The sequence below is a fragment of the Plecotus auritus genome, assembly GCF_963455305.1.
Source record: "Plecotus auritus genome assembly, chromosome: 10".
NCBI lineage: Eukaryota > Metazoa > Chordata > Mammalia > Chiroptera > Vespertilionidae > Plecotus > Plecotus auritus.
This window is the reverse complement of record NC_137785.1, coordinates 54,872,510-54,893,190: the sequence shown is the minus strand read 5'-3', so window position 1 is coordinate 54,893,190 and position 20,681 is coordinate 54,872,510. Positions and strand designations below refer to the sequence as shown.

The 20,681-nt window shown below is 55.8% G+C and overlaps 1 protein-coding gene across 1 annotated transcript; it reads right to left on the bottom strand.

Annotated features, from left to right (window-relative positions):
* Positions 1-6: 6 nt before the first annotated feature.
* PLLP (plasmolipin) lies at positions 7-18,866 on the bottom strand. The gene is made up of 4 exons (XM_080645718.1): positions 18,126-18,866; positions 4,746-4,919; positions 2,012-2,134; positions 7-1,216 (listed from the first exon to the last, which is right to left on the bottom strand). Exons 1-4 carry the CDS (start codon positions 18,258-18,260, stop codon positions 1,100-1,102), a joined length of 549 nt encoding a protein of 182 aa, XP_080501844.1. The 5' UTR covers positions 18,261-18,866; the 3' UTR covers positions 7-1,099.
* Positions 18,867-20,681: the final 1,815 nt, after the last annotated feature.

Below are 20,681 nucleotides of genomic sequence, written 5' to 3'. Positions count from 1 at the left end.
CTCAGACAAGTTCTTCCGTCTTTATTTTTGTAAAAAATCAAAAAAAAATGAGAACAACAAAGTCACCACCAAGCACATGACAACTCACCAGGCAAGGCCTTGACGCCCTGCCTCCATGTCCCAAGTGTCCAATCAGCAGGGTCAGGGAAGCAGCCGTATGGATGGTGGCTTTCCCCAGTCGGGCTGTTAGAAACTAGGGCTTGGGAAGGGAGGGAAGCCTGTGAAACAGGCTTTCATCATTGGGAAGTTGCTTGAAGCCAATCTGCTCTAAATAACCATAAGTGGCCCTCGCTGGTTTGGCTCAGTGGAAAGTCGGCCTGTGGATCAAGGGTCCTGGATTCGATTCCGGGCAAGGGCACGTACCATGGTTGCAGGCTCCTCCCCGGCCAGGGCCCTGGTCATGTGCAGGAGGCAACCAATCAATGTTTCTTTGACATCGATATTTCTCTTTCTCCCTCTCTCTTCCACTCTCTCTAAAAAAATCAATGGGAAAAAACCTCAGGTGAGGATTAACAAAAAAAAATTAAAAGTCTCCCTTTTTAAAAAAAAACAAATAAAACCGTAAGTGTGAAATACAGGGAAGGAAGAGCATGCTGTCAGAAAAGTCTCCAGCGACATGGTTTGGGGGAGGGTCATGTCGGAATTGTGTTTGAAGGACCCAGAACAGTTTCGTGAGCTTGCTCAGTGCTCCTGGAACAGACTGTGATGATACATACATGTTGCTTGTTAGGCTTATCTGGTAGGTGGGGGCTGCAGGTCTGGAGTCCTTGTTAGTGTGTTTAGTGCTGGTGAGAAGGCTGGGCCCCGCCTCGGATGCTAAAGTCCTCTAGACAAAGCAGACGGCAAGCCCGCGTCCCCCGTCACCTTCTGCTGAATAAGGGGGACGAGCCGGTCTCGGCCGTTGGCTCTCTCCAACCCACGCGCATGCGACCTGGGCCGAGCCGGAGGAAGGATTCCGATTCCTTAGGAGTGTTGGGTGAGCCCACGTCTGGTGGTCAGACAGGAGCAAGTGTAGTCTCTTCTGGGCCGACCCGCAGGGCCACCCTGCATGTGACCCGGCTGCAGCCTTCAGCCCCACGGTGGGCCTTGGTCAGGTGGTTTAGGCATAGCCGCCAGCCATCTGACTGGTGGCCGCATTGCTGCCTACTCCTCGCCAGGCCTGGAAGCTGAAGAAAGCGCTCAGTCCATAGGCGATCATCACTAAGCACGCGAAGAACTGAAAGAGGAGAGGAGACACCTCGGCTGAGTCGTCTGCAGCGTGGCCCGGGGGAGGGGCGCGGTGACAGTGACACTGGCAGGAAGTGGGCAGCTTGGGGCAGGCACAGTGGAACCTAGGGCTCCTCCATTAACCCGGACCAGTTGCTCTGGCAGCCATACCAACTCGTACTGAGCCACACACTCATCGAACATCTAATTGTTGGGGGCTGATGGTGCTGACATTACATTCCAGTGGGGGGAACCCTTAACTATGCAGACAGGTATGTGATAGGCAATTGGACAACTTGCTAACAAGTGTGATTGAGGGGCAGGAGCTACTTTAGACATGAGTGATTTAGTTCTTAAAAGGCAACATTCCAAAGCTACGCTAGGAATCTTCTGGAATCCGTTCATGGGAGAGCCTGTGAATCCCCCCAAATGGTCTAAAGGTCTTCGCATGTGCCCTTTTCAAGGTAAAGATGGGGGTGATACTTTCTAAGGTTCTCTCAGGGTGGGTGGAGGGGTTGCCTACAATCCTAAGTCAGTGAGTTGCAACTGATTGACAGCCAAGTTCAAAGGTTAACCCAACTTCCATTCACCACAAGGTATTTCCCAAGCCTGGTGCTCCTTCGGGCCTTTCTGTTAACTGTGGGGGGACCGAAAGCTCGGCTCCCCTGAGACCTGCTGAGTTAGGACGAGAACTCGGGAGGTGGCAGGTGCCTGGCCTCAGACCAGGGAGCAGAGGGGTCCAGGGGCACAGCCATCGCTCTGGCCAATCCCCAGTCACTGCTGAGGCCCAGGGAGCCATACTCACGGAGGCAGCTGCACGCTGGTTGTACGGCCGGGTGTTCTTCAGGGACGTCTGCTCGACCGAAGCGGAGCAGGTGATGAAGGCGGTGATGTAGAGAACGGTGGCACCCATGTTAAATACCATCAGCTGGGGGCGGGAGAAGAGGGAACTGGCTGAAGACGTGAGACTTCCGTAACTGGAACCTCATGGCTCCCACCTGCACCCCCCTGAGCAGCCAGAATGGACTGGCACTTGAGGATGGGGATGGAGACACCTGGGCCTCACAGGCGCAGTCCACCCAGGCTCTGCCCAGAGGCCATCTGAGCGGAGCACAAACATCAAGGCTGCGGGGAGCTGGTCAGGGGCAGCGACATGCCCAGCGGGCAAAACCCATTCCCTATGGCAGCCGTGGGCAAACTACAGCCCGCGGGCCGGATCCGGCTGTTCTATCCGGTTCTCTTGCTCTCCCCTCCGCTCCTTTACTTTGAATTTATATTAGTTCACACAAACACTCCATCCATGCTTTTGTTCCGGCCCTCCGGTCCAGTTTAAGAACCCATTGTGGCCCTCGAGTCACAAAGTTTGCCCACCCCTGCCCTATGGCAAGAGGCCGAAAGCAGCCTGTCACTGGGTGCACCAATCAGCTAAAGACTCCAGGCCACTCCGCCACGTCCACGCAGGGCTGAGCCCAGGCCCCCTCCCCACTGCAGGCCTGCGGGGGGAAGGGGGGTTCCACATCCCTCTCTGCCCCAAGTGGGAGGAATCTGTTCCCCTTTTGGCCACATTTTAGGCTCAAGGCCCCACCAAATGCCAGGGTCAGGACCCAGCAGGATCCCGAGCCAGACTGGAAGGGAGGACCCCTCGCTGACAGCCAGGCCCGGGTGCCTGTTCTCCAACCCGGGGCCCCTGGAGCCAGTTAACGGTCTTAACAGAGACTGCGAACTGGTGGCCCTCAGACATGCTTGGTTGATCCTATAGTTTATTTTTTAAATTACCAACATTGTAAAATTAGATTTCATATGAAAACCTGAAGATTTCATAAAATCTTTCAATCATAAAATACCAGATCTGGCACCAAGCGGCCTGCTTCCCACTAACAGCAGTTGGAACCGAGTAGAGGGGGTCCTTGTGGGCCGATGGGTACTGGGCTCTCCAGAACCCACTCCTAACCCGCTATTGCCTGCCTGGTAAAATCCCAGAAAAATCCCGACTCAGCAATCCCAATCTAGCCCTCTGAGAAAAGGCCTGGGAGTGTAAGAGATGGCCTTGCCGTCATGGCCTACAAAGGAACCACCTGCCATCAACTGCTGAGGCTGGAGGCAGTTGGGCCCCTCCATCTCCAGGGCCATGGGGCGGGGGGTTGGGGGGGCAGACTCTCTCCTCGCCCCAGGACCTTCCCTGCAAGCCCGGCTCCTGCTGCACACGCTGCCTGGCTCCTGCCAGTGATGTCAAGATCCAACAAACCCGGTCTGTCTTAAGGATGACTCACGTTTCCTCGCTTTAAAAAGTCATTGAATTGCAAACAATGCTGCCTAGTCCCAGCCTTGCTTGTCTTACAGTCATGTGCCTCTCTCTCCTCTCTGCTCGCTGAGAGCCTCAGATCCCAGCTGCAGGGGTTTTCCGGGTCAGAGAAAAAACCCAGCGCTTTCTCTGCGTCTGGCCCGGGCACTTCCTGTGCTCGCTCTCTCCTGAGGAGACTGACCTGGGCAAACCTGGGACTCCACCCTCTCCGGCTGCAGAGGCTTCACCCTGGAGGCAGCGGGTGGACACCCTGCTGCACCCAAACGCATCCTGCACACACCACCCTGCACACACAGCCCTGCACACTCCCCCCTGCACATACCGCCCTGCACACACACCCCTGCACACACCGCCCTGCACACACCCCTGCACACACCGCCTGCACACACCGCCCTGCACACACACCCCTGCATACACCGCCCTGCACACACACCCCTGCACACACCGCCCTGCACACACAGCCCTGCACACTCCCCCCTGCACATACCGCCCTGCACACACCCCCCTGCACACACCGCCCTGTACACACCGCCCTGCACACTCCCCCTGAACACTCCCCCCTGCATACACCGCCCTGCACACACACCACCCTGCACACACCGCCCTGTACACACCGCCCTGCACACTCCCCCCTGCACATACCGCCCTGCACACACACCCCTGCACACACCGCCCTGCACACTCCCCCCTGCACACACTGCCCTGCACACACCGCCCTGCACACTCCCCCTGAACACTCCCCCCTGCATACACTGCCCTGCACACACACCACCCTGCACACACACCCCTGCACACACCGCCCTGCACACTCCCCCCTTGCACACACCGCCTGCACACACCTCCTGCACACACAGCGCAGCCTGGGTATTCCTGCCAGGCCAGCCCAGCTTCCAGAGACCCTCTGCCACACAAGCTCAAACTCCGACTGCCCCCAAAAGAAAAAATATATTTAAGACTCCAAATGGCCTCTGGTCTCTCCAGCCAACAGCCCCTGACCTCGACTCCCTTCCCCGGAGAAAGCCAGGCCCGCGTCCTTCCTGGCTCCGCTCCCAATACCCAGAAAAACTAGCCACCAAGCCATCGACCCCTCCTCCCCTCCCCCCAGCTCTGCGGGCTAGCGGAGGGCCCCTGAGGACTGCAGCCATCCCACCCACCACCTCTCATTTAGGGGAGGTCACACCCACAGCTCAGCCTGGAGCCCCCCCACCCCCCTGCCCAGAGCCCCGCCCAGACTCACCACCAGCGGCCAGGGCACCATGTACAACTTCATGTGCAGCTGAAACAGGTAGAGGACGAAGAGGACGATTGTCACCAGCCAGAGGAAGACAGCGACGAACATCACCCAGCCGTAGGCCGGGTACAGGTGGTACGGGGTGTCGGCGATCAGGGCCCACACCAGCAGCCCCAGCACCTGGAGGGAAGAGAGAGGGCCGAGTCTCGCAGAGCACCCAGCACTCGGGCTGGGGCCACAGGCTAGGGGCCCCCCGGGGCCTGATGCTAGCGGGCTCCGTCACATTTTCATTCAGTCAAGAAGTATTTACCTGGCTCCTCCCGCATACCCCTGTAGACCAAGCCCTTGCCTGGGAAGGTCCTCCCCTTTCAGTCTCAGCTGAATGTTACCTGCTCAGGTTCCCCTCCTCCACTCTGGGTCCCAGAATTCTCTTTGGGGCTCCCACGGCTTCCCAGGCACCCACCCCCCAGGACGGAGAGTCTGTTTCTTCCCCCGGACTGTGAGCTCCCCAAGAGCAGGGTGACGGTCTCACACAGACAGCCAAGCTGTCGTTTCCCCCCTCCCCATGGAGAGTGAGCCCTAACACCTGGCAGACCGTGTGTAGCTGCTAACAGCACGAACCCCAGAGAGACTGGCTGGTTTGAAACGTCCCTCCCCCTGCCAGCTGCGTGACTTGGGCACATCTGCCAGCTCTGTCTGCCAAATGAGCGTACTGACCACACACACCTGCGTCTTAGAGCTGCGTGAAGGACCCCGGATCTCTCCTATGGACGTGTTTGCTTTAATTATTCCCAGCCCTCCAGGCCACAGGGATTCGACACAGCCCTCCTGGGGCCACCTGGGGGAACAGCAAAGGGTCTGTCTGCTCTAAGGCAGGGAGCTCAGGGGAGGCCCCTACAGCCCTCTCATCAGTGAGTCTTTCTTATCCCATCCCCCAAAACAGAAACAGAGGGAAATGCGCCCTGGTTATCGGGGGCACCCGTGGGCAAAGGGCAGGATTTGAACCCAGACCCGTCCTCCTCTGGAACCGGGCCCCGGAGAGTTACTTAGTGATGTGTGCAAACGAGGACACTGCAGCGGCCCGAGGGCCAGGCCCCGCTGGCACCAGGCTGCCCATCCCTGCCCAGCCTCGGGGAGATGGAACTGCTGGATAAGCAGCGGGAATTTCTCCTGTTCCTTCAGGCCCCACTGCCCTGGCCCAGGCCCAGGGAGCCGCCTCAGGTTCTGCCCTAGAACAAGGAAGGTCCATTCCTCCATCTGAACCTGATGAACTGGTTCCCTGCCGCCCGCATCTCCTCCCTCACAGCCCAAAGCATCTGAAGGGAGCACCCCCACCCAGGGCGCCAGGACACCCCCCTCAGGACAAGGCACCTCCAATTTGTTGACACCTTTGCTGGCCTGGGTGGCCCTACTGGGGACCCATACTCTAGCAGGGAGAAGGGACCCGAGACTTGTTTATAAAACAGTAAACCCCACTGTTCAGAGGAAGAGGGATGGACCCCAACTGCCACCTGCCTCCAGGGCTGCCCCCGGCCCCTCTGGCCCGACCCCCGGGTTCATTCATTCAACAGGTACCTGTGGAGCAGCCACTGTTCTGACTGAAACAGACAAAAGCCCTGCTCTCACGGAGGGAGAGGCACTAAGAGCCCAAGACTCAGTGAGATGGAGGGGGGTCCAGGGTAGGGGCTAGGGGAGATACCCCAGCTGAGAGGGGAGCAATGGCGGCGGGGTCACTTGCAATTTTATTTTTAATTTTTTAAAAAATATATTTCTTTATTGATTTCAGAGAGGAAGGGAGAGGGATAGAGAGATAGAAACATCAATGATGAGAGAGAATCACCGATCGGCTGCCTCCTGCATGCCCCCTATTGGGGATCGAGCCCACAACCCGGGCATGTGCCCTTGGCCGGAATCGAACCTGGGACCCTTCAGTCCGCGGGCCGATGCTCTATCCACTGATCCAAACCGGCTAGGGCAGTCACTTGCAATTTTAGATAAGAGGCCAAGAAGGATCTCAGTGGGAAGCAGACACCTGAGCAAAGGCGGGGAGGGTGGGGGAGGGGACGGGAGGGAGCCATGTGGGAGGAGCAGAATTCTGCCTTTACACCTGGGACCCCGTCCCTGGCCTACATGTTCACCTGCCCCTACATGTTGTAGGCCAGTTGGTCGGCAAACTCATTAGTCAACAGGGCGGCAAACCGCGGCTCGCGAGCCACAGTTTGCCGACCACTGTTGTAGGCAGTTAGACAGACATGAGCAGAGCAAGGACCATGGGCCTCGCACAGGGCACCAGGGTGAAAAGCCCCAGGTGCCTATGGAAGGACAATCAATTGTAGGGTGGGACCTCGCCCCCAGGGTGACCTTCCCTCCCCTAGCAGATGGCTGGTCATGCCACTCGGAACCCCTGACCTTTCCTCCCTGCAGATAACATCTAGGCCTCAGCTGGATTTCAGCTCAGGCCCAGAGAAGCAACAAAACCAGCCTCGGGACCAGCTGCATCAGATAATGCCCCCTGGCCTGGTGCTGGCCAATCAGTGGAGACCACAACCCTGAATGGACACAGCTGGCAAGCTGCTGCATATGCTCTTGAGATCTTCCCCTGGGACCTCCCCTAAAATCTCCGCCCTAAAAACCCTTAGGATAGGGGACCCAGCACACGCTCCCTCCTGGGATCAAGCCCAGTGCCTTTCTCTTTCCCCCTCCACCCCCCACACCCGCCCTGCACGCTACCATTAACTCCCCCACTTCCAGGCTCCAAGGCCCTTCCTTTACCTCTATAACCTGTTTCCTAAGCCCATTTCTTCCAGGAATTACTTCTTCTACCTCTGTAACTTACCCAATACATGTTCTCTTACAACAGTGGTCGGCAAACTCATCAGTCAACTGTTAGTACAACGACTGAAATTTCTTTGGAGAGCCCAATTTTTTAAACTTAAACTTCTAACGCCACTTCTTCAAAATAGCCTCGCCCAGGCCGTGGTATTTTGTGGAAGAGCCACACTCAAGGGGCCAAAGAGCCGCATGTGGCTCGCGAGCCGCGGTTTGCCGACCACTGTCTTACAGTATGGGTCTTGCTCTGAATCTTTTTCTAGCCAGAACCCAAGTACCGAGGTTGCTGAACCCAGGTTTGGTCTGATCCACGGGTCTCACACCTGGTGATGTTCCTGCTGCCTACACCACCATCATACACATACATCTTCGAGTCTTCCTCTTAAACACACACACACACCACACAACCAAACCTGCCCTCACTCCTAAACTCTGAAGCCCCTGCAGCACCTCCTCAGCCAAGTGCTATTGATAGAGAGAACTCTCTGGAAATCTTAAAGGTGCAGCTCCCCCCCCCCATTTTTTTTTTCTAAAAACTTAAAGATTTCAGGTTAGTAATTTTCTCTTTAAATGAGGACTGTCCAAAAAAAAAAAAAAAGGCGCATTCACATATGCCCCAGGACCTTTGCACCTTTCAAAGAATTTCTAAGCAAGTGGATAACAGAGATATTTTTGTTAAAGTCACCTACAGAGAAGAGAGAGATTCGTCACCAATGCCAGACCAAGAGGCATTCTGAGGTTAGGGTGGGCCCTGATCCAGGGACTGGTGTCCTTCCAAGAGGGAAACTGGACACAGAGACACAGAGAACGCCATGTGAAGACGGAGGCAGAGACTGGAGTGATGTGTCTCCAAACCAAGGAACACCAAGGACTGCCGGCAACCACAAGCTGGGAGGCCTGAATCAGATTCTCCTTCAGAATCGCCAGAAGGAACCACCCTGGCCAACACCTTGATTTTGGACTTCCAGCCTCCAGAACTGCGAGAGAATACGTTTCTGTGGTTTTAAGCCATCCAGTGCGGGGAACTTTTGTTATGGCAGCGCTAGGAAACTAATACATCTCTCTTGGCTGCTCTTTGAACCTGCGGGCGGATATCCTGATCTGATTTAACTGTGGGACGCTGGCATCGGTTCTTGGCCTATTAACTCTCTGGGTTCAAGCTCCGATCCTGCCACCTTCCTCGCTGCATGACTTCGGGCAAGTTGCTGGACCTCTCTGGACCTCCACGTCCTATTCTTCAAGTGTGCCTACCTCCTGGGGTAGTTCTGAGATGTCGATGGAGAAATATACAGGAGGTGGGCAAAGGCAGGTAAAGACATGCAGGTTAGGATTATCACAAGAGCTTTAATAACCCGAAAGAATCTCACACGGCAACTGTAAACATACTTTTGCCCACCTGTATATAAGGTACTTAGACCAGCACCCAACGTAGACTTAACACTCAATACCTGTTCTACCATCATTGCCACTCTAAGAAGTGTCATTGTGGGTTTTCCAGTCCATTCTGTGCCTGGAGACCTTGGGTCTTAAATAGTGTGTGCAGTTCCCAGGGGTAGAAGGCCCGGCGAGATAATGAATGTATCTAAACTTAAGCGCCAGCCACGGTGCCTGGCAGATAAGGGCCTTGCGCCAATGTGGGCCCCACCCATCTGTCAGAGATGGGCTTAGCCGAAGGGGGAGGCCCAGGTGCCTCCTGGAGCTGCACTCCTGCTCCTCGTAGGCTGAGGGTCCCTGAGCAGAACACTTTATACCTTTAGACCTCAGTCTGCCCCTCTGTACTATGTTCTCCAAGGCTCCCCTCAGTCTGAGTCCTGACACCCCCCTACACAGGCCTCCCCCAGGATGACCCAAAGCCCGCTCTCCCATCAACCCCACAAGTGCTAAGCTAATTTCTCTCTTGCCCAAAGAGGGTCACCCCAAGTCTGCCTTTAATCCTCCCCACTCCCTGGGCTGGGTCAGACCCTTGCCGATTCGCTGTGTGGCACTGGGGGAATCACCTAACCTTTCTGTTCTGTTTCGTCATCTGACATGTGAGGAGGTCGGGGAGGGGGTGCTGTGCGGGATAGTTCCAAGCTGTAGTGGGCATGAGCGGCCATGGGGCTGTTAGACGTCAGGGCGTTAGGGAGAGTAAACCCGCGGGAGGGACAGCGCCTCAGAGCCTGGAGGCTGACACTGGGGTAGGCAGGTCACAGGACGAAGGGGCTCCAGGGGGGTGGGGTCTGTGGCGCTGGTGTCTGAGGGAAGGCAGGCCTGAGGCAGCCAGAACTTCTAACTTTTCAAGAGACACTGGAATCTGAATTTCTGAAAGTCTTCGACTTTTTGTTGTTGTTAATCCTCACATGAGGATATCTTTTTCCATTGCTTTTGAGAGAGAGTGGAAAGGAAGGATGGGGATGGGTGGAAGGAAAGAGAGAGAGAGAGAAGAGAGAGAGAGAGAGAGAGAGAGAGAGAGAGAGAGAGAGAAGGAGCAAACGAGAAAGAGAGAGACACATCGAATGTTTGTTTCCTACTCATGCCTGGACTCGGGACCAGAAATCACCCTTAGGTCCACGGGTGGACATTCTAACCACTGAGCAACTGGCCAGGACAAATCTTCAGCTTTTTAAACATTGAAAAGGAAACCAAATGTTTCAGAAAAGTGCAGGGGCCACCCAGCACCCCCCAGGACTCCCTTCCCCGCACTGCACCGTCCGGGAAACTGAGGCCCCTGAGGGGAACCTTGTCCCACGGTTCCCCCTCACAGGGACACATCTGGGCATCTGAGGACACTCAGAACTTGGCCTGGCCAGGCGCAGCCTCCACCCCCGCCCTGGCCCTTCTCCCTGGAGTGAAAGGGACTTTATGGGGACAAAAAGCCACCTATTGTGCCACAGGAGACAAAGGCGCAGGGGACAGAGGCTCCAGGCCCCCGGGCTGGCCACAACAACCCCACAAGCCACCCCACCCCTGTGTCAGGCGTCGGGGTCAGGCGTGGGGGAGGCCGCGCGGAATTCCCGCGCTCACTCTGAGCCTCTATACTCTGAGCATCCGAGAACCACGGCGAGAACCGCAGCAGCGCCCCAAGCCTCGCTTTCCTTAGCTGCAGAGTGGGCGTGAGTCCCCGAACCCAGTCCTCCAGGCACTGAGCAAACACCGAGGCCCTCCAGTCCGTGCCAGGCGCCCAGGGGCCGCAGGGAGCCTGCCCCAGGGTCCCCGCCCCCGGGAGCTCCGGCCTAGGCTGTCACAGGGAAAGCGATGACAGCCGGTCACCTTCAGGGCTTTCCAAAGGCGGCCTTTATCACACTACCTGTTATTCCCCAGTCACGGGTTTCAGAACTGAGTTTTGGGGTGTGTTTTTTTTTTAATTCGCAGACCCTGACCTTTGGCCCTTGCCTTCCTGCCTGACCTCTCCGTGCGACCCTGAGGTGCCACCCTGGCCCCTCCCCTTTGGGCAAACAGGAGGGTCCAACCCAACCCAACAACAAAGGACCTGTTAGTATCCAGGTTGGAGCTCACTGGGCTGCCAAGAAAAACAGGCTACCCACCCCCACCCCCACCCCCGCGCATCAGGTTCCCATTAGCCATGGGGACCAGGGCAGGACCCCTGCCGCCTCCCCAGACCATGTGTGAGCAGGACATGGGGACCTGGTCCTCACTGCATTCCACCACAAACGACTCACCAGCTGACAAGCAGTGGCCAGCACCTGGCCTTGCCATGTGTATAGAACAGCGACTGTCCACCACACGTGGACAGCTTCCCAGCCCTCACCCCCGCCGGCCCCTGCCATGGGCCTTGTCCTCTTCCCAGTTACAGATGATTAAGGAAACAGCCCAAGGTCACCCAGCCAGTAACACTACTGCCTGCTGCTGTGTGATCCTGGGAAAGTGCCTTCCCTTCTCTGGGCCTGAGGGACCTTCAAGTGGCACCTTCCTGGCTGTTTGGGTACCTACAAACTCCCTGAACTATTTTTTTTTTACTCAATTTTCATGTACTTGAAAGGTTTTTTGATAAGTTATTTTATTTATTTTTGAAATCTGTAATATATATGACTTTTAAATCACACAAAAAAGTGGGAAACCTGCATTATCTATCATAAAAGCTGACCATAAAATTAAGTACAACAATATATAACAATGTTACTATATCCTGGACAGATACAGTTGCCTGCCAGGGCCCAGCTCCCTCTTAAAAACGGGGAGGTGGGATGGGAAGGCGTGAAGGCCGACTTTCAGGATGTGACACTTTCAGGTTCGACACAGAATTACTTTATTACCTTTAGAAAGTCCTAACTGGGAACCAATTGCCAGAAGCCAAAAAGAACAAAAGAAATTCAACAACATAAAAGCAAAAGTGTGAGGCAAAAAAACGAAACAAAACACCATGAGCAAAAAAAAAAAAAAAAAAAAAAAAAAACTAGGAAAAATCTGCAAAGCTTGTCGAGCTGGTAGCAACGGGCAAGACACGGCCCCCAACTCGGTCGCATGGGGAAGGAATACAGACAAGGAAATAACAAATGGCTCTTAAACATACTTCAAAAGGTCAACCTCACTCATAAGACGACTACAGAATCATGCTACACCGACTACAGAATCATGCTACACCCACTACAGAATCATGCTAACCCGACCCGCAGGTTCGCCCCTCAGAGGGGCATGTGAGAGGTGGGCTAATTCACCCTGGTGGGGAGGCCGTAGGACAGGCGCTGCACCGGGAGGCACACTGAGGGGACGGGTGTGACCCCCACAGGGGACATTTGGCAATCTCTGTCAAAATCATGAACACAGCCCTGGCTAGTTTGGCTCAGTGGATAGAGGACTGCCCTGAGGACTGAAGGGTCCCAGGTTCGATTCTGGTCAAGGGCACATGCCTGGGTTGCAGGCTCGATCTCCAGGAGGGGGCATGCAGGAGGCAACTAATCAATGATTCTCTCATCATTGATGTTTCTATCCCTCTCCCTCTCCCTTCCTCTCTGAAATCAATAAAAATAATTTTGTTTTTTTAAATCACAAACACACACCAACCCCCAACCCAGCAGTCCCACTTCTGGAAACGTGGGGCACAGATGCACTTGGTGGCTGATACAGGAGGGTGGGCAACAGCAAGAGGAAAGCCCAAGTGTCTATTTTTGAGGGGGGCGGGCCCGGCAATTCAACCTCAGCTGCACGATGAGACCCTTACACAAGCCCCCATTCCACACACTGAGACCGAAGGACCACCAAGGCACATTTCCAAGGGAAAAGGGTGCAGAAGTACGTGTGTGTGTGTGTGTGTGTGTGTGTGTGTAGACTATACCCCTGGGGTAAAGTGGGGCGAGGGAGGCATCTATAGCCACATTTGCGTAGATCTGAAAAACAAGGGGCCCCCTCTAACCAAAAGGGACGGAGGTTTTTCACTGCGCTCTCTCCCACTCCACTGGACTCCGGAGCGTTGTAAATACATCACTTATTAAAGAAGGTAAGTAAATAAAGGACTAAAGAAACGGACACACGCGGTGCGATGGGCACTGGTACAGAACATCTGGGTGTGTTGCCTCTGGGGGAGGGGAAGGAGGAGGGAAAGGGGGAGGAAGCATGGCTGGGCACAGGTTCCCAGGGCTTCCATTGGTGCTCTTTTAAGTGGGGATGCGGGTTCTGTGTAGAAATATTTACCAACTGGCCCTGGAACCCCACACACATATGGGTGGCTGCCTCGCAGGCCCGGTCAGGGAGGGACAAGAAAGACCGTATTTCCATGGACCGCCCTTGGTACTGTTTGAATGTTTTGCTTTTGTTGATCATTTTTCTAAACCATTTGTTAAATAGTTCCATCAACAGAGAAATGGCTGAAAGAGAGGGGGCTACCATGACGCTATGGGGTACCCGGAAAGAGTTAGAAACGAGAAGGCAGCTCTGGCAGGCGCACTGGGTGTGAGGAAAGCAACTTCCTGAACAAAGGATACAGAATAAAGCCATCAATGTTTTTTTTTAAACGCACAGGAAAAAGACCTGCAAACACCTCAAAACAGTGGTTCCCTTGGGGAGAGGGGTAGGAGATCCAAGAATAACTTTAGCCTTATCTGTAGTAGGTTTTCATTTTTTTTTAAGGCGGGTGTGTTCGTATATTTATAACATAATTATAAATTAATTCGAAATAAGTCAACACCCTCCCAGCCATAAGGGAGGTGGGCGGAGCTAACAATACCAAGCATGGTTTGCTCTGTGTTGGAGGAAGCCTGTGAGCTTTCGGGGCCTGGAATGCAGCACCAGGGACACCGAACCCACAAATCTCAGCGCTAAGGAAAGCCCCGGGGGAACCCCAACACGGCATTCCCAACGCAACCAACCTCTGCTCACACCTCTCAGACCCGAACAACCTCAGCGAGGCAGCCTCTTCCAGGAGGCCAGTTGACCCCTGCCCTGCCCCGCACCTGGAGAGGAGCTGGCCTGCCTGCTGGGGCTGCAGGCAGAGCCAGGATCAAGGAGGAAGAACTTCCTAACATTCCCAAGTGCCCCAGGATGGAGCAGGCCGCACTTAGAGGGACTGAGCTCCCTGTCTCTGGAAGCATGCAAGCTCATGTTGAGCATGCACCAAGGGACCTCTGGTAGCAAGCTTAAGAGCCCTAGGATTGTATGACACCGTGAATCCTAAGTGCCCTCCATCCCAATATACTCCACGATAAGCTCTTGGTAGGCATTATCCTCCACAGTCCTCACAACCCCACAGACACCATTTTACAGACAAGCAAACTGAGGCTCGGGGAAATTAGGGAGCTTACCCAAGATCACACAGCCAGGAAGGGGCAGAGGCAGGATTTGAACCAAGGGCTGTGCTCCCACCAATACTCTCAGCATCCCCCGCACTGGATGCTGGGGCATTGTGATCGAATGTAGGTGAGGCTTCTGACCTGTTTATTCACCTGCAAACTGGTTTCCCAAGAGGGAGGACAAGAGGAAGGACAGAAGGTGCCAAACTCAATGGCGGTATTGCCACAGGACATTCACACGGCTCCTACATCTTGGGCCTCAAGGATGCCCTGGCTTGAGCTATGGTCTGTTCTGACCCTCCTTAGTACCGCCTCCTCCTCCCATTTTACTCCACCCTTTAGCACGCACTTCTGTCAGGGAGCCTTCCCTGAGTGGCCCTGGCTCCCAAAAGAGTCTCCCTTCCTGAGGTCCCTCCCCTTCTCCTCCAAAGCAAAGGAACACCCATTCCCCAACAAAAAACAACACACTAAAAACAGGAAGCAGAGCTAAAGCCAGGCTTTGAATTTACGGATCTTAGTGCAAATCCCAGCCCTGCCACTTTAACCCATGACCTTGGGCAAGTTCTTCACCCTCTCTGAGCCTGTTGTCCATCCATTTTCTTCCCAAGACTTGGGGAGGATTTAAAAAATAATAAACATATGGTCACGTAACGGCAACCGCTTTATGCTTATTCTATAAAGGCTTTGGGATCAGCCATAAACACAAATTAACCTGACCTTCCACGACATTCTTATACCCTCTAGCCACACAAAAATCTGCAGCATCAAACCTCCAGGTTTTTATCATCCAAAGAGCTGTCTCTAGATCAAATGTGCCTGCTTCCTTTTTCACGATGCTATCTGCGTAAATTCACCATGTTTCCCCTTTTGCCCAGGCCGCTAGGAAGCTCAACAAAGAATAAGAGCCTTAAACTTGCTGCAAATTGCTGGTACAATGATCTCTTTGGGACTAACGTTCATTCTGGAACTAGATAAGGAGGGAGGGTTGATAAATCAGTGAACACTGAGGTTGGTTCTTTAGGACACATTTCATACCAGACGAAGAGCCTATCTCCTGCGCCCACCCCACCCCTCTCCTCCCAACACACACCTGGGCCACTTCACCAAATCCTGGGAAATGGAGAGGTCTGAGGGAGAATCAGCTCTCATCCTCCCATTTCCCACCTCCTCCAGGCAGCCTTTCCTTCAACAGCACCAGACCCTGTGCCTGGTGGGAAAATAGCTGATTGTGATCCTTAGGGCACAGGCCAGAGAAGTCAGGGCTTAGCTTCCGCTAGGGAGGAGGGCTGTGAGATCTTGGGCAAAGAACTGACCTCTGAGCCCCAGTTTCCTCACCTGTAAAGGGGGGGGGGCGGGAATAAGAGGATCTAAAGCCCTTTGGGTACCTGACTAGTGAACATCTCTTTCCCCCCCACCCCCAAGCCTCAGACCCAATGGAACTGTCCGTTGCCAGAGAAACAGCTCAGGAAGCAGCTTCTCCCAGAAGCTGATTGGTGTAGGCACTAAAAGGAGCGGATCTTCAGAACTCTGATGGGAGACCCTCATCTTCTGCACCCCAAAAGGCCACCCCAGTCACACCCAGGCCGTGGGAGTCTAGAGACCTAAGTGCCAATCTCCACTATAGGACTGCGTTCTATCTAGACCTCAGTGTCCACATCTGTGTGATGGGACCCAAATGTTCAAGACTGATCTGCTGAACCCACAGGGACCCCCCCCCCCCGCCCCGCCCAGTCCCCAACCAAGTCAGAGACACAGGCCTCCTCTGGAGGAAGCCACAAGGTCCTTGTAGGTGTTAGGGGCAGAAACAGAATATTGAGGACTAGCTCTGGTTACAAGAAATCATGCTCTGTTAACTGTGATTGCCTTGTTCCGATTAAAGAAAGGACATGCTAACCTGGCTGGGGTTGTACGCCCCTGGGACCTGGGAGTCTACCTTGGAGGAGTCCTTTTGCCTACTTCCCCATGTAATCGTTGTCCTACCCAATGTAAGCTGCTGGTTTATGGGGGGCGGGGTGCAGAGCAGATTTTCGTGGGTGACCTGCGGGCTCTCCCATACTGCCGGCATTATTGGATTCAACCCTGTCTCCGCTTAATGGGCTCCAGCAGTGACAGGCAGCCTGCACCCATGGGTTGTCTGGTTTCATGGGCACAGCAGGATGCTCTTCTTATTCCAAATTCCTCTAATTCCCCTTATTCCGACCCTCATCGTTCTAATGCAAAAGGAGCGGATGCTTAGGTCCGCTCTACCCAGAGCTAACCCTAGGGATCCACCGAGGGCTCATCACCTCAGCCCCACTGCGATCCCTCTCCGGTCCCACACCTCCTGCGCCCGCCAAGCACACGGCCACCTACAAGTGTTCCGAGTCCACTTTCACCAACCTGTTGGCTACTCTCCCCAACTTCCTTTCCGCTTTCGGGTCCCCACACCTTGGCTCACAGGGCACCCCGCCCTTTGAACCCCCTTTCCCTCCCAGGCCTCAGGTTTCAGGGAAGTCCTGCTCCACAGCCACCTCTCCTCCGTGACACTTCCCGGACTCAGAACTGACCTCCTTCTCCTCCGCCCTTTCCCACCCGTGGGACCCAGGCTCCCTGCCTGCTCCCCGGCAGCCACCCAGAGCCTCGCCCACAGCCCTGCTCCAGATCAGAGGCAGTCCCCGACCGCACCCCTTCCCCAAAGCAACTCCTGGAGAAGAATTAAAAATGTAGATTTCTGGGCTGCACTTCCTGAGATTCAAATTCCAATTCCACATTTTTTCCGGGGGTGGGGACGGAGAAGCTACAGTTTCAACAACCCCCTCCAGGGGAAGCTGAGGCTGGGGTGCAGAAGGGGGGCTCACAGGGAAAGGACTGAGAAACTAGGAAACTGAGATAGCACTGACCTAGGAGGCTGAGGGGCGCCAGGAGGGAGGTCTGTGCTCAGAGGACCCCTCCTTCCAGCATGAGCCTGGCAACCTGCTAGGACCCAGCGGTGGGGGGGCGGCGGGAGAGGCCCTAAAGGAAAAGGGATCCTGGCCCACCTCCGGGTCCCCGTACTCCTCTGGGTCCCCCGTACTCCTCTGAAAATGGCCCAGGCCCTCGGTTGGGGGAGCAGCCACCCAGCTTCCCGACTCGCGCCAGAGGGCACTTAGTGGAAGAGAGCTAAGCCCCCACGCCAGGGCCTAGGTGTGGAGGGGCAGACGGGCGTTCCCACCGGTCGGCCGCAGCCGGGTCGTCAGAGTCTGGAAGGCACAGGAGTCTCACCCCTGGCTTCTCGCAAGTCACCCCCCGGCGCTGGGCGCGGTATCTCGGTCCGCGAGGCCGGCCAAACCGGCTGGAACCCGGCGGCTCACCCAGCGGAGGCCAGACGGGCCCGGCTCCCGCGGGGGCGCCCACAGGGCCGTGCCGAAGTTCAAGTGCTGGAACGGACGTGCCCTCTCGATTAGACCGGGGTGTTCTGGGGTGCGGCCCCGCGGACAGCGTTGGCCGAGACTGGACTTCGATTTAGGCCGGGTGCCCTGGAGGCTGGGGCACTGTCCTTGCAAAGACAGAGACCGAGTCGTACGCGGGGACGGTGGCTTATGTGAGCGCGTCTGTGGGTGGCCTCTGGGGACCACCTGGGGGATGATGGGGCGTTAGTGGCCTCTCTGAACACGGGCGCACCGTGCGTGTGCGCGCAGGGACGGCAACGGGGACTCTCGAGGTGACAGGGTCCCAGGGTGATCTCGGGGGCGTCGGTGCTAAAAGCGCCCCAGGGAAGACACGGCGTGTCGGGCGCGTGTGGGCCTGGTGTGGGGTGTATGAGGTGCTAAGGGGGCCTCCCGGGAGCCCCCATCCCCTGGGGCCCCGGCGCGCTCACCAGTTGCAGCAGCATGAGCGCACCGACGACGGAGCGCACGAAGCCCAGGTCCGGGCGCAGCGCGGAGACCGATGCGCCAGCGCCCTGCGCGGGGCTGCTGGTCCGCGTGCTCACTTTGGACGGGAACTCGGCCATCGCGGCTCCGCTCGCCTCCCCGAGGTCGCTTCGGCCGCCGCCGCCGCCCCTCCCGCGGTGGGTACCCGCTCCTGCGCTGCTCCTCCCGGGAGAACCCGCTCCAGTCGCCGCTCCCGGCGCTACGCGCGGCGTTGAAGGAGGGATTCCGGAGCCGCCAGGTGTCCCGGCCCCGCCCTCGCCGCGGGTCCCGCCCCTTTAACCCTTCACTCGCCGCCCGCGGGTCCAGCCTGGAGACGCATGAAGTCGCGTGGTTCCACTTTACAGACGGGGAGACTGAGGCCGCAGTCCGTGAAATGGTTCCGCCAGAACCAATCTGGATAGCTGCGCGTCCTGTCCCGGGGAAGGCCTCCTGCTAGGACTTTGCACCGCGGCTCCGAGCCATCCTAGCCCGGAACAGCTACCGCGCTCTCCTGGGTGTCTCTAGGGCGCTGGGTGCCCTTCGGCCGGCCCCTGAGCCTCTTTTCTCTTCCCTGAAAGCGGAATCAGCATCCCGGGAGACCGAGCGCCAGCAGGGAGGGTCTGTGTGCGCTGTGGGTGCCTGTGACTCCGTGGATGTGGTTTCCACTGAGGAGCACGCTGAGCCGTGACTTAGATCTCTAAGCCTCCGTTTCGGCGGCTGTAATGTAGGGATATAAAGGGACCTGCCTTAGGGAGCCGTTGTGCAGAATAAATGAAGCCCCTGGCACACAGTGGGGCGGGGTGTCACTGAGAAGGTGGGAGATGATGTTGGGATTAAGGTTTCATCGCCCCACCCGCACCCTGAAACACACACACACACACACACACACACACACACACACACACACACACAGCCTTAGAGGCTTGCACAGATCACTCATTTTATTCACCAACCAATGTTTGCTGAGCGCCTACTGTATGCAGGCCCCTGGAGATAGAGCAAGGATCAAGGCAGACACGGCCCTGTAGGGTGGTGAGTAGTAAACTGGAGAGAAATAAGAAACTTCAGATCGTGACAAAAATGCTCTGACTAAAGTAAAACGGGGGGCTGTGACGGAGATGACCAGGAGGCAATTTTTAGATAGAGTGGTCCGAGGAGCCCTCTCAGGGAAGGTGAGGTGTGTGCGGAGAGGGACTCAGAAGTAAGGACCTGCCTTGGGAAGGTCTGGGGGAAGACCCTGGGAAGCGCAAAGCCCTGAGGCGGGAGGAAGCCGGCCAGTCGGAAAGACGATCCCTGGTGGCTGGGGCAAAGTGGTGAGGGTGCGAGGCGACACCTGGGCAGGGACCAAGTCCCAAAGGGCTACTTAGTCTCCTGTGGCTGCCGGAACGAATGATCATGAACTTGGTGACTTAAAAGAACAAAACAGCCTTCTCAGAGGTCTAAAGGCCAGAGTCCGAAATCAGTTTCCTGAGCCGAATCAAGGTGTCAGCAGGACTGCTCTTCCTCCGAAGGTGCAGGGGAGCGTCTGTGCCTGTCACTTCCAGCTCCTCGTGGTGGCTGCTGGCATCCCTTGGCTGGTGGCCTCATCACCTCCATCTCTGCCCCTGTGGTCACATTGCCTCCTCTTCTGTACCCATCAGATCTCTCTCTGCCTCTCTCTGGTAGAGACACTTGTGATGAGATGAAGGCCCACCCCGGTGATCCAGGATGATCTTCCCCATCACAAACCTTAACTTAATCTGCTGACACCCTTTTTCTCTATGAAGTAGAAGCTGCAGGTTCTGGGACACAGCCTGATGTCTTTTGGTGGCCATTGTTCATGCAACAAAACAGTGGAGTAAATTCTACTTTAGGGCCTGACGGTTTCAAGTCCGAGAGTGGCAAGACCTGAGTTGACAGTGTCAGTGGTTGATGCCGATTGAACCCTTTGCCCACTCATCTGGATGCTTGACTGCTGCTTCCTCCCAATACACCTGACTCCACGCCCCAGGAGGTGCTCAGGAAATGAGGGGTGCTTCTTGGTAGCTACAAAAGCATTACCCAGAGACGAGCCTCTCTGCTCACTGCCCGAGCCCAAGTGCAGAACCAAGTGCCTGGGCAAACCCTTCATGTTATTATGACACAGAAAACAATAAGATGATTGTTTCCCAAGGCAGATTCTCAAACAATAGGGTGGTTTTGTGTTGGTTTGGGTTTGGATTTTGTTTTTTAGCTAATCCCACTTTCATTCCTTTCAAATGGCAGCGAGCAAGACTCAATCCCTGCATTGTTTTTTACTGGGACATTTTCTTCGAAACCAACTTTGTTCACTGCTCCCTCCACCCCCGTCAGAAAAAGTGGGAAGGGACCTGTCGGCAGGCTGGGGCCGCCGCCCACCCAGGGTCTCAGCTGGCGCCATGGGAGCCTAGATGAGGAGGTGAGGCCTGTTTATTCTCAGGGCTGTTCCCCCGCCCCAGGGTCTGAGCGGGCCATTGCCATGATCACCTGAAGCACACGTCTAGTCTCAGTTCTCACTTCTGCAA

Excerpts from the sequence above, each read along its gene's own strand:
- PLLP (XM_080645718.1), bottom strand. The coding sequence starts at position 18,260 with ATGGCCGAGTTCCCGTCCAAAGTGAGCACGCGGACCAGCAGCCCCGCG. Across the intron at positions 2,135-4,745 it reads TGGTGCCCTGGCCGCTGGTG|CTGATGGTATTTAACATGGG; the intron begins GTGAGTCTGGGC and ends TCCCGCCCCCAG. Across the intron at positions 1,217-2,011 it reads ACCAGCGTGCAGCTGCCTCC|TTCTTCGCGTGCTTAGTGAT; the intron begins GTGAGTATGGCT and ends CTCCTCTTTCAG.